General features: G+C 48.9%; 1 protein-coding gene across 9 annotated transcripts in view; it reads left to right on the top strand.

Moving 5' to 3' along the window:
* Positions 1 to 13,147, top strand: part of BCAS3 (BCAS3 microtubule associated cell migration factor) — a 727,466-nt gene that overhangs the window by 704,618 nt on the left and 9,701 nt on the right. For 3 of the 9 annotated variants that reach the window (XM_055257583.2, XM_055257588.2, XM_055257586.2), the window contains one exon: positions 10,548 to 10,613. The exons of the other annotated variants lie outside the window; for them this stretch is intronic. In XM_055257583.2, the coding sequence (XP_055113558.1) occupies positions 10,548 to 10,613 (66 nt within the window). The remainder of the gene's footprint in view (positions 1 to 10,547; positions 10,614 to 13,147) is intronic. 9 annotated transcript variants of the gene reach the window in all.

Raw genomic sequence — 13,147 nt, forward strand, 5'->3', positions numbered from 1 at the left:
GTGTGGCCTGCACATGGTGCTCCTGTAATAACTGGCAAATGAACAGGATGGAAACGATGGGTGCAAGGGAGGAAGAGGAGGAGCTTGGCTACATGGGTAGCATGTCATCATGCCATTGTTCTCCCAGCTGGACCCAGAGATGAGAAGCATTTACCAGGGCTTGACTTCGCTTCCCCTGGAAGGGGGCCTAAGTGAGGAATGTGGCTTACGGCACAGCATTTTGTCTGCATCTCTGGGGTCCCTAGCCAGCCTCGGCTCACGTAAACCAGAGCCCAGTGCCACTGGACTCACTCCCTGGCAGCCTCCCTCTTCCGAGGCCTGGAGGAGCTCCTGGGTGGCTCTTCTCTCCCACCGCCTTCTCAGGAGCCCCTTGGAGCATCTCACTGTCATCTGGCAAGAGGATTTGAAGGTGCATCGAGTCACAGCTGTGGAACTTCAGCCTGGCATAGTAACCTGCACAGCCCTGGCAGCAATGCATCTGCCAGACAGCTGAGGGATTCAGGAGAGGCTTTGTGGCCTTAAGCAGGTTCATGAAGTTAAAAAGAATAAAAAAAGAGAAAGAAAGAAAGGCAGAGGAAATTAAAACTGCATGACCCACAGGTCAGAAAATAGGAGACTCCCCTTTTTTTTTAGCAGAGGGATTTCATTGTCCTCCCCAAACTGTCACCAAAAGGAATTCAGTTGGTTTTCTCTGACCATATTCGATGTATATTTTATTTTTAAGAAAAAACTTTTTCTTTTTTTGTTTTTTTAAGGCGGAGTCTTGCTCTGTCCCCCAGGCTGGAGTGCTATGGCACAATCTTGGCTCACTACAACCTCCACGTCCCGGGTTCAAGCAATTCTCCTGCCCCAGCCTCCTGAGTAGCTGTGATTACAGGCTCCCGCTACCACGCCCAGCTAATTTTTGCATTTTTGATAGAGACAGGGTTTCACCATGTTGGCCAGGCTGGTCTTGAACTCCTGACCTCATGATCCGCCTGCCTCGGCCTCCCAGAGAGCTGGGATTACAGGCGTGAGCCACCATGCCCAGCCTAAAACTACCCCCATTTTAAAAGCCAGTAAGTGAAGCAGATATTATGGAAGTTACCCAGTTTCCATGGTTGAGAATCACTTTTCACATTTTCAACTAGAGTTAAAGCATCAGCCTGGTAGTGCAGCCCAGGACTTCGAAAGGGCACCCTGGTACACCCGTGCCCGGGTCAGCCTACTGCCCGGAGGTAGTCGGGGAAATACAGTGCAACGTGGGTGAGAATTTCCAGCAAGCCACTCTTTGCCCATAGCAACCTCTCAGTCCCCCTCTTTCTTCCCACAACTCTACTTCTCTAGGTGGCTCATAGGACAAACGAGGTATCAGCAAGTATTTGCCTCTGATAAGTCGTCTGATGCACCAGAGCTAAGTCAGTTCCCTTAATGCTTTGCAGCAGGCACCACATGTGGCACGGCAATTGGGACCGATAGCCTCTTTATCAAAGTATGAATGAAGCACAGAGACCAACTGAAAACTTGCCCTCATGATCCCTGACACAGAAGCCTATTCTATAGCATGCCTCACTGTTACATAGGTGTAGCCAGCCTTGATTTGTGGATTTCTGTAGTGTAAAAACTCCTATTATGGTCAATTTCAACCTGTCACACGGTGTCAGCCAGCTAACAGAGGTTCTGGATATGTAACGGTCTGTGCACTCCAGCACCTGGCTGGTAGGCTGTACCCTAGGGCAGGTCAGCTCCCCTCAAAGTAAAGCAAAACCTTTTCAAACCTCACTATTCAGAGTGGTCTGGGGGTTGAAGGATAGCTTTGGTCAAAGGATACACAGTTTCAGTTAGATGAGAAGAGTAAGTTCAAGAGATGTATTGTCCAGCATGGTGACTCTAGTTAATAACAATGTATTCTTGAAAATCACTCAGAGAGTAGATTTGAAGTGTCCTCGACACCAAAAATGTTAAGTATGTGAGGTAATGCATGTTAATTAGCTCGATTTAGCCATTCCAAATGTATACATATTTCAAAACACCATGTTGTACATGATAAATATGTATAATTTTTATTTGTCAATTAAAAAATAATTAAAAAAAAAAAAAAGTGTGGTCTTCAGACCCACAACAGCCTCCGTAGCCAGGCGCTGGTGAGAAATGCAGAGCCTCAGGCCACGCCCAGCCCTGCTCAGCTGAGGTCTGCATTTCAGCAGGATCCCTGTGCATGCTGAAGTTTGAGAAGCTCAGTTTTAAATTACGGTTAACTTATAAGACAGATGGCAGTTCTTTGGTCCGTGATGGCTGCTGACCAAATAGTTGAATTCCATCACCTATGTGATTTGCAAGTCCAGTTCTAAGATAACTGGCTGAATTGCATTTTTGCTAATATCTTTCTGCCCCTTGCCCGTCACCCTTCTATCTTTCCATTCGGCAAACTCCAATTCGAGCTCAATCCAACTCTGCTCTTACACGTGGGTTCCTGAAGAAAGAGCACATATTATTCCAATTGGTGCCTCTACAGATCCATGGAGCCTCCAGGCTCCACTGGAGCCTGCTCTGTATTTTCCTCGTAGCCCCGCCCCCATTCTCAGTTTGCACTCATCTTTTGTAGCAGAAGCCAGTGCCTAGCGCAGTGTCTGCAACAGAGACACAGAGACGATGAATTCTTACTCAGCCTCTGGCTATTTCTCAGTCCTTTTCTTCTGTCGTCCTTAGGCGTATTTCTCAAGGCCTTGTCTTGGCCCTGGTCTCTTCTCTCTCAGTACCTGGCAATCTCTGCTTCCATGTCTCCAATTACTATCCATAAACTGATGATTTCCAAATAATTTCCAAGTTGGCTTTCTCTCCTGATCTCCAGAACCATCTATTCAGCTACCTACTGACATATCCACATGTCTACGAACTGAATTCCTCTCTTCGGGCCTTTTCCTTTTCTCGAGTTCCCCCATCCTGGTGTCCAAAGCCCTTTGAGACCAGCCACTGCCCTCCAGACTCATCTCTTGCTGCCCTGGGCCAGCTCCAGCCAAGCTAAACTCCCAGAGGGTCCCTGAGCACACTCAGTCTCTTGCCCGCCAGGCTTCTGTGCATACTTTTCCTTTTGCCTGGAATGCTGTCTCTCAAAGCCCCCTCCTCTCTCTGTTGCCCCCCTCAAAATAACTTGACTAATTCCTGCTTAGCAGACATTCCTTTCAATATTGCCTTTTCTAGAAAAAATAGAATTTTTAAAGTAAACAAAACATTGACTTATTCCAACTGTTTTGTGTCTAGGTAAAGATATAACTTAATACCAGTAAAAAAATCTTTTTAAATAAACACCTGTGTACCTATTAAGTACATTTTCTCTTTCGACTTTAACTCTTTCAATAACTGTAGCTGCACCTTGTCTTTGTTTTTAGTGCTCTCACACATCTGATATCAAAAGCCCAGGCCTTATGCATGGGTCCAGATCTGTGTGTAAAGTATTCCCTTTTTTTTTTTTTTTTTCTGAGACGGAGTTTCGCTCTGTTGTCCAGGCTGGAGTGCAGTGGCATGATCTCGGCTCACTGCAACCTCCGCCTCATGGGTTCAGGCGATTCTCATGCCTCAGCCTCTTCTCCTCAGGCCCTTTCCTGAGTGGCTAGGACTATAGGCATGTGCCACCACACCCAGCTAATTTTTGTATTTTTAGTAGAGAGAAGGTTTCACCATGTTGGCCAGGCTGGTCTCGAACTCCTGGCCTCAAGTGATCTGCCCGCCTCAGCCTCCCAAAGTGCTGGGATTACAGGCACGAACCACGGTGCCGAGCCCCTGTTTAAAGTATTCTTGATGCATCTCTGTTGCGGGAAGTATCTGTTTGCTGCTGTTAACTTCTTTTTTTTTTTTTTCTTTTTGCTCTATCACCCAGACTGGAGTGCAGTGGCACGATCTCGGCTTATTGCAACCTCCACCTCATGGGTTCAAGCGAATCGCATGCCTCAGCCTCCTCTCCCGGGGCCCTTTCCTGAGTGACTAGGACTACAGGCGTGTGCCACCACGCTCAGCTAATTTTTGTATTTTTAGTAGAGACGGAGTTTCACTGTGTTAGCCAGGCTGGTCTCAAACTCCTGGCCTCAAGTGATCTGCCCACCTCAGCCTCCCAAAGTGCTGGGATTAAAGGCATGAACCACGGTTCCTGGCCCCCATTTAAAGTATTCTTGATGCATCTCTGTCGCAGGAGTATCTGAGTATCTGTTTGCTGCTGTTAACTTCTTTTTTTTCTCTGTCACCCAGGCTGGAGTGCAGTGGCACAATCTCGGCTCACCGCAACCTCTGCCTCCAGGGTTCAAGCAATTCTCATGCCTCAGCCTCCCAAGTGGCTAGGACTACAGGCGTATGCCACCATGCTCGGCTAATTTTTGTATTTTTGGTAGAGACAGGGTTTCACCATGTTGGCCAGGCTGGTCTCAAAACTCCTGACCTCAAGTGATCTGCCTGCCTCAGCTTCCCAAACTGTTGGGATTACAGGCATGAGCCACTGTGCCCGGCCTGCTGTTGACTCTTAAGTGCTCACAGAGTCAGCTCTCAGGGTCCGGGAGACTGTCTGTTCCCCGTGACTGTTCCTTCCTGCGGCCTCGGGCTCACTGATTCTTCTTTACAGTGACAGCATTAAAGATAGGAAAAGGCTTCATCTTTTCCTGTCTGCCGTCTCTTTAACAGTCTCTGCTCTAGCCAGAAGTAGTTATTCTTGGGGATCACGTAGTGGGCTCAATCTTTGCCTCTTACCTTCTGTCATATACATATTTTACTTCCTGAGCTAGTTCACCCACATCTATAACCCTTCACAAAACAATATTACAGCCAGTGCATTCTAGTATTCCTTTTCTTCTATTATTCTAAGAATTATCTTGTCCTTTCTATTTTATTTCATTTTTTTAAAAATGCCCTCATGACCCACTAAAGTGATTTCACAATACATTGGTGAATGGCAATCTGTGCTTTGAAAGTCAACGCTCTAGCTTATTCACCTAAATCCTCTGAGTTTTCCCATTTATGTATTAATTACTCTGCAGAAAAGGCTTAAAGATTATGCTCAACTAAAGCTCTTCCAAAGATTTCTGTCAGAAGCTACTTTTATATACTGAAAGGGCTGCGCCTTCCTTTTTCTCTTGTTAACATAAAAAGCACACTTTGAACATTAGGCAGTTTTTAAGTGATCACGGGATGGTTTCAGCAAGTTAATAACAAATATTTGTTGATTGCTATGTTTTGCAAAAGATGACCTAAAAGCACTATTTGTGTGTGTGTGTGTGTGTGTGTGTGTGTGTCTGTGCACACATGCATGTGTACTAACAAAGTCTTTCATTTTAAGACCGTAAAAAGTAAGCTGTCAACAAATGTGAGCTGTTTTTACTGGAGTCGATCAGATATGTACCAAATAACGAATCCAAATATCTCAGTGTATTGGACCCCTCTCCTGCCTCTAGAATCAGCTCTTCCAAAGGGCCTTGGAACTCCTGCCTGGGTCAGTACGGAGGGCTGGGAACTTTTTCATTCTAAGGCTACATTTCCAATAGGGGTCATATTAGCCCCATCCCATCCCAGGGTGCCACATGATCAGATGACAATAATTGTAGGCACCAGTGCCATGCGTTAATTATCTTTTTTTTTTTTTTTGAGATGGAGTCTCACTCTGTCACCCAGACGAGAGTGCAATGGCACAATCTCAGCTCACTGTAGCCTCCACCTCCCATGTTCCAGTGATTATCCTGCTTCAGCCTCCTGGGTAACATGGATTACAGGCATGCGCCACCACGCCCAGCTAATTTTTGAATTTTTAGTAGAGACGGGGTTTCACCGTGTTGGCCAGGCTGATCTCAAACTCCTGACCTCAGGTGATCCACCCACCTTGGCCTCCCAAAGTGCTGGGATTACATGCATGAGCCACCACACCGGGCCAATTATCTTATCTTTTAGCCATCCCTACTCTCTGGTCAGTCTCATTTTAAAAGCAGATAATTGATTTATCAGTATTCGCTATAGAAAGTAGTTGACCACATTGGACTTTGCAGACATTTCAGAAGATGTGGTGGTGGTTAGAATTTTCTGCATCCCACATATTTTTAAAATCTGCAATTTAGAGAGAACTTTACCCAGTCCAGCCCTAGGGGTAGATAGATGCATCCTACGGGCCCAACTCATTGCAAGGCCATGGAAATAGGAACTGACAGTGTTGCCCCAGGAAGCTGGAGAAGTGACACTTACATGTGTTATGTGGGCCTCTCAAGTCCCTTTCCCAAACCTGAGATTCTCTGATTCTAAGTGAAAGGTGAGCCTCCTTTATGGGTCCTGGGTTAGCCATGCTGTTCCTGTCCTAAGCAAACCCGGAGGTCGTGTGAGCTGAAGATGCTGCCTTCACAGGACCATCGTGGCTTATAGCCCCGTAGGTCACATTCCCTGCTTCCCTACCACACACAACCACCAAGCTGCTTTGATCTTTCCATAGAATCTTCTCTCCTCTTCCTACAGCCACTCTATCAGGCAACCTGGTATTTACCCCAGATACCCGGGAAGGGTTAGTCTTTTGGCCTGCTGAAAGTAGGAATCGCTCTCCTCTCCAGGATCCCCAGTGTGGCTGCCCATGAGACCCCAGTCTTCAGTCTTTAATTTTTTCCTCCGAGCCTTACCTCTCTAACTTCCTGGGTCCCCTTCTCAAGATGGGCAAGGGTGATTCATCTGTGCAAGCCATAGCTTCTGGCTTGGTCTGGCTCTCTTGCCAAAGTCTCTAGGCTTCTCTGGGTAATATCCCTGATTGCCCACTGCTCCTAAAATTGCCCCTGTCGCTGCAACACCAAGTTCCTCAGCAAATGCTATCACCCAAGCAACTTAGCCAGAACCTAGGGCTTTTCCTCTGCCTTATCTAATTGGGCCCTGGAGTTTTCCTCCTTCTACAGCATCTACAAAAGTTCTCTCAGTATCTTCTCTTAATGACCTCATCAGTGGTCCAACATGTTCTTTCTGTGGTTGGGGCAGGCAGGTTCTCTATCGGTATCTGCCAGTTTCTTCCCCAATAGACTGGAGAAAAATAAGAGAGACAAGTTTCCTACCCTCAAAGAGATTAAAGCCCCAGAGGAGGCCACAATACTGAACGGTGGGTCTGTTTCTCTCTGACTTCTACCCCCAGCTTCCCACTGGGCCTCCCTAGCTGAGCTGCACCAAGTGGAAGTCAGGAGTGCTCCCCTGCCCACAGGGAATGGTCTTTCTAGGATGCAGAGGCAAAGCTGGAACTCCCCAGCGCCTAATGCCCTGATTGCTGAGGGTGAGAGAAGAAAGTGTCCCCAGAGGCACAGGGCCACCAGATAGAGGGCCCAGTCCCACCAGCAGGTCACAAGCGTCCCTACTCGGGACAAGAGGGAGCAGCTGCACCAGTGAGACTGTGGGACAGCCGGTGGCCTCGGCAGGGGTGGCGTTGTTGGTGTTGCTATTTGTGTCTCAGTTCAGTGTCGCATTGCCTATTCCTAGCTATTTTCCACTGGCAGGAGAGGCCAAATCTGAGAGTCCTTTCAGTTCCCAGCACCAAGCTCCCGCTATTGGGAAGAATGTGGTGTTTTTTTCCCCTTTCCAATGGGATATGAAGCCCTTATCAAGAAATGGGGGAAGCCTGTGACCCTGGGGAAGTGTCTTTCCCTCTCTGGGCCAGTTTCTTCCTCTGTGACACAGTGTGGGGAGGAGGAGCTAGTAAATGCAGTAATCGTTGGCCTCCTATAACTCTGATGTCCTGGCCGCTGCAGGGAGCACCCGGTCTCTCATTTACTCCTCTCCACGGTAGCAGTGGCCACACCTCCCATGGGACTTGTACGCCTCAGACTCTGCCTGCCACATAAATGTCCTCTAATTGTCAGAGGACTGCCAGGTAGACCTTCCCCTCTCCGGTTTACAAAGGAGGAAACGAAAGATTTGAAGTGAGAGTATAACTAAAAATGTGGGATTAAAATAAGATATCTGAGAAGAGATTCCAGTTATTAAGATCCTGCCGGTCTCACCTAGTCTGAAGAGTTGGAGTTTTATCAGTTATTCTCACCTTTTATTCAGAATAAGCAGGGATCCAGCAGAGGAAGGGGACTGTCAGTAGCAGGGCCTGCCTTGACTGCCGTCGCACTTCCCTGCTCAGAAAGTGCCCAGGCCTGCACATTGCACCCAGGCTCCTTGCCATCATGTTTTTGTCTCTTACAGGCCTTCCCCACCTTCCTTTCCAGCCTGACCTCCCACCTCCCCTTCTGCAGTAACCTCTGCAGATTTCACCTCCTCCACCTTCCTGCCAATATAGGGTCCCAGCATCCCCAGCATCCACCCTGTTACCTGGCCCTGGTGCATGTTGGTCACCTCTCAGGAGACCGCTGCCCTCCCATCCTGCCCAGTCGTCGTCTTAGGCCAAGCTCAAATCTCACCTCCTCTGTGTTGCTTTCCCTGACCGTGAAGCCAAATGTGTGCAACTCTCTCTGTCTCTGAATTTCTGCACCACCTGCTTGCTGGATACTTGGCCCTGGGCAAAGAGTGTATGCTGCCTTTTCCATTAACTTGCTCACCAATTCCCTTCATTTTGCCGTTGGAAAAGGGCCGGCCCTGGTGGTCCCTTCAGCCCCTCCCTCACCCATACTCCCGCGAATGTCTTGACCCACTACTGGTTCTTTGAACCGAGTCTGATCATCTTTGTTATCCCCAACCACCAGCCTTCTCCCTGCCCAGCAACCAGCACTGGCAGGAGAGCCAGGCTGAGCCTCAGGTAATGTTTGTTGAGTGACTGGATGGGTTTTTGTGGCCCCCGAGAGGTAAATGAAAGCCAGTCAAAGCAATGGGAATAGTTATTGATTAAAAGTCACACTTGTTAGTTTCTGGCCAGGTCTCAAATCTGATTCTGAGTAGATCATTTCCCCCACCCCACTTTCGTCACTAAGGCTACTGGAAGCCCCACCAGGGGCAGAGCTGTAATGGCAGTTTGGGCTGAGACTCTCCTCTGCATTATTTCTTAGTTGTCTAAAGTCACTTTTCAACTCTTTCACCAAGGCACAGTGATTCCTATCAACAAGGAGGAAGTGCCACTGTGACCTCTGTGACCCTTCAGAGTCCCCTCTCCAGGTGCTGCCCCAACATGAAAGCAGGAATTACTGTGGAAAGGCACAGGCTTGGACCGAGGGGCTGGGGGAGGGCTGTTGGACCCCCAGAGCATAGGCTCTCCTCTGGAAGCATTAACATAGGTAAATGGTTAACGAAAGGGAGGATTTCTCCCTGTTCCTCCTCCTCTGCCACAGTATTGACTTTTAACCACTGACCTTTCTGTGAGGTGTGAGATTCTGAACAAAGTTGAACGCAGTCATGGATGGTTAAATTCCCACCTTTCCCTTCTGCCCCTGCCTCTGCCCCTCTGCCTTCTCAAAACATGGCCCGAGATGTGGAGGCCACCCCCTGGATGTGGTGGCTCCTGAAAGAGGGAGACACACTTGCTCACAGAAAATGAAAGTTGGCAATGACCCTCTGACCCTTTAGGAATCCAGAGTCTTGGCTCCTAGAAGCCATAGAGCACTGTACCAAGAAGGCCAAGCCAAGCCAATCCGATTGAACTTAACAGAGAAGTGAAGTTCCCTAGTAGAAGAAGGCATTTTGGAGCACCCATCCCGGAAACAGCTTTCCAGCCTTGGCCTTTTCCTTATTTCTTCCTGCCCACTCCTCCTCCCACCTCACCCCTGCCCCCAGGGACCTGCCGGCCCACTGCATAAGACATTTTTAAATTTGCTGGCAAAATCCCCCAGCACCAGGCTTCGCAGCCCTCCCGTTACCCACATATGTTTTATAGGGTGTAGCCCGTTAGCTTGCAGTTCTACCCCTCTGCACCCTTCATTGAGTTTTGGGAGAAGCGCCATCCAGTCGTGTCATGTGTTCAGGATGACTTTTCCATTCCGTGCCCGCTGTGTTCTTTTTCCTGGAATGTTCCCATCATCTCCCGGCTCCAGTTGGCCAGGGCCAGCGTGCCATCTCCACGCTGTTGTGTGTGACTGTTTGGTGCTGACCCGAGGGGTGGGTTGGAGGAGTATGAGCCTGAGCTGGGTCCTTATAAGGCCTGGAGTTTCTCGGTTTCATGCGTTATCCATCCCTGACCACTGAGAGCTGAGTAGGATCCCGTGGCTAGTGCCCTTGAGCTGGTCTTTGTGACCTTTCTCTAAGCAGCCCAACCACACACTGCCATGCAGCTTTGAACTTCAGACCTGGTTTCTAAATCCATGGAAGCTGAGAGGAGGAAGAAAATCTGAGGGGTTACCCAGGATGCCGGCTTTCTCTCTACATCCTTCCCTACCCCAGCCCTGTGCAGCAGGCAGGAGTGTAGGAACTCAGGCAGCTGGACTGGGGGGGAGGGAGAGAGGGAAGGATGATACCAGTTTAGGCTAGTGAGAAATCCGTAAAACCCTAGATGTGCTGTGCCTGGGAACAGACCATGAACACCCCCGCAAAGCTCTCAGTGGTCAAACCAGATTTGGGTATCGACTCACTTTGATCTCAGCTCTTCCTGCTCTCTTAAAGGTCCAGTCTGTGATCCTCTTTAAAGGAATATTTTATTTTCAATACAGACACAGCCCTTGACGTAGCAGTAAAAACCTTCCCCCCCGAGAGACACGTGGCTGTGAAGTGTTTTGGTATGTAACGTCCTATCTTTGCCTATGTGGAAGGGGTTGTCCCATTGCTTCTTTTGTCCCTCAAGAGGGTGCCCTCCTACCCCGCCGTGCCCAGGCCCAGGAGCCCTCTAGGGAGGGCAGGGGTCAGCTCAGACGGGAGGTCCCTTCTGGAAGGGGACTGGTTTGGGATGGGGAGTGGTTGCCATCCTTCACCCAACAAGAGTTTCTTTGAGAACGCCACTCCCTGCCCCCCACTTTGAAGATGGAAGTCAAATTTTCGGACTCTGCTGTGCAGAGCAGGGAGGTCACTAGGCTCTAATGCATTTACCATTGACTGCCCCTCTTGTAGTGCGTCTATTAGTGAGTAATTTGATTTGTACCTATTCATTTGCAGTCCCTGCAGGAGCCTGGAGCTGGCCCCTAGTATAATTGGTGCTGTCTCTATTTTTACATCATTAGATTAGCCCCGACTCCTGGCCACTTGTTGTCTGCGCTTGTCTGTCCATTTATACAACCTAATGTAACACAAAATTCATTACTGATCACATTACTTTCAACTCTGAAGCCAGCCTTGTGATAAACATTTGGTTAACCCCTTCCTACCCACGGGAGGGCTGACAGAACAAATGCACTTCCACCCGACAGGCAAATCAATATCTTAATACACCAAAGTGGAATTGCATTTCTAGATTTGTTATTCCTCCTGGAGAAGCAAATGGAAAGGCTCGCCTGAGCCAGCTGAATTGAATAATGAATAGAGCCCCGGCACCAGCAGCCAGTCTGCGAGCACAGCACAAAGGCAGACGGGCATCAGCCAGGCCTTTTCCATCTGGACGGGCGGCAGCACCACCACAATTAGCTGAGACTGTGATCCTTTCCCAGCCACGGCGTGTGGGCTTGAGACACAGGCTGGGACCCCAAAGAAGGCAACAGAGGCCGTGCCCCAACACCATTCCTTTGGCTAGGCTTGGCCTAGAACACTAGACCAAGAACTGGGTTATTTAACTTCAAACCTTGTTCACTGCTGTCAGGGCTACCAGATGCCAAATGCCACCGAGAAGTTAAATCTATTACTAAACTCAGGTTTGCCATTTGGAAACAAACCTAAAAAGCTCTTCCTCTTTAGAGCCAGGTCAGTGACACTGGGATTGGTTGGTTCACACCAACTCGCGTGTGTGCGCCTGTCCCCAGGGCCAGCATTCTTCAGCACACAGATGCCATGTGTGCCTGTACGTGGTTCTGGTTCTCTGGTAGGGTTGCTGTGAGCAGCATTGGGACTCTAACACGGGAGCTGGCCAGGAGTCTTAAAGGGACCTCAACCTCAGTACAGCATTATTAATCTAGAAAATTCTCTCCTATCCCCAGCCTGGTCATCCTCTCCCCAACCCCCATTGGTCTCTGGGTAGCAGCCACAGCTGCAATAAGTCATTAACTTTCAGGACACCTTGTTTCAAAATGAAAAATACCCCCACTTATTAAGAAACTCTCATAAAGCCTGGGGCCGGGCGCGGTGCCTCACGCTTGTAATCCCAGGACTTTGAGAGGCTGAGAAGGGTGGATCACCTGAGGTCAGGAGTTTGAGACCAGCCTGGCCAACATGGTGAAACCCCATCTCTACTAAAAATACAAAAATCAGCCAGACATGGTGGCATGTGCCTGTAATCCCAGCTACTCGGGAGGCTGAGGCAGGAGAATCAGTTTTTGTTTTTTGGCTTTTTTTTTTTTTTTTTTTTGAGACAGAGTTTCACTCTTGTTGCCCAGGCTGGAGTGCAATGGCGCGACCTCAGCTCACTGCAATGTTCGCCTCCCAGGTTCAAGGGATTCTCCTGCCTCAGCCTCCCCAGTAGCTGGGATTACAATCACTCGCCACCACACCCAGCTAATTTTTTGCATTTTTAGTAGAGACGGCGTTTCACCATGTTGGTCAGGCTGGTCTCGAACTCCTGACCTCAGGTGATCTACCCGCCTTGGCCTCCCAAAGTGTTGAGATTACAGGCATGAGGCACCGCGCCTGGCCAGGAGAATTGTTTGAACCCAGAAGGTGGAGGTTGCAGTGAGCTGAGATTGCACCACTGCACTCCAGCCTGGGTGAAAGAGCAAGACCCTGTCTCCAAAAAAAAAAAAAAAAAAGAAAGAAAGAAAGAAAGAAACTCTCATAAAGCCTGTACCACAATGATTAGAAAAATTGGCATAGGGGAAGGAAAATGGAACCATCACCATGAAAGTCATAAATGCCATGAATTGAAAGAAGCCATGAACAGAACATCCTCCAGTGGGAAGGGAAGCCGGGAAAAGCAGCCCTCCAGGGACCATTCTGCCTGGATTTGGATATGGGGAAGTCCTGGGCAGGAGGCCGAGGGGCAGAGGCACTGAAGCCTGAAAGAGGGCACCCCCTCTCACAGAGGACTGCACCTTGGACCCTGCTGTCCCTTCAGCTGTCCAGAGCCCTTCCAGGCCAGAAGTGGCAAACAGTCCTGAGAGACATGGAGGTCCTGGAGATTCCTGGAGAGGGCCAGGCACCACTCTGGGCCTTGTCTATTAGACGGATTCCTCCA

The sequence above is a fragment of the Symphalangus syndactylus genome, chromosome 20 (assembly GCF_028878055.3).
Source record: "Symphalangus syndactylus isolate Jambi chromosome 20, NHGRI_mSymSyn1-v2.1_pri, whole genome shotgun sequence".
Classification (NCBI taxonomy): Eukaryota; Metazoa; Chordata; class Mammalia; order Primates; family Hylobatidae; genus Symphalangus; species Symphalangus syndactylus.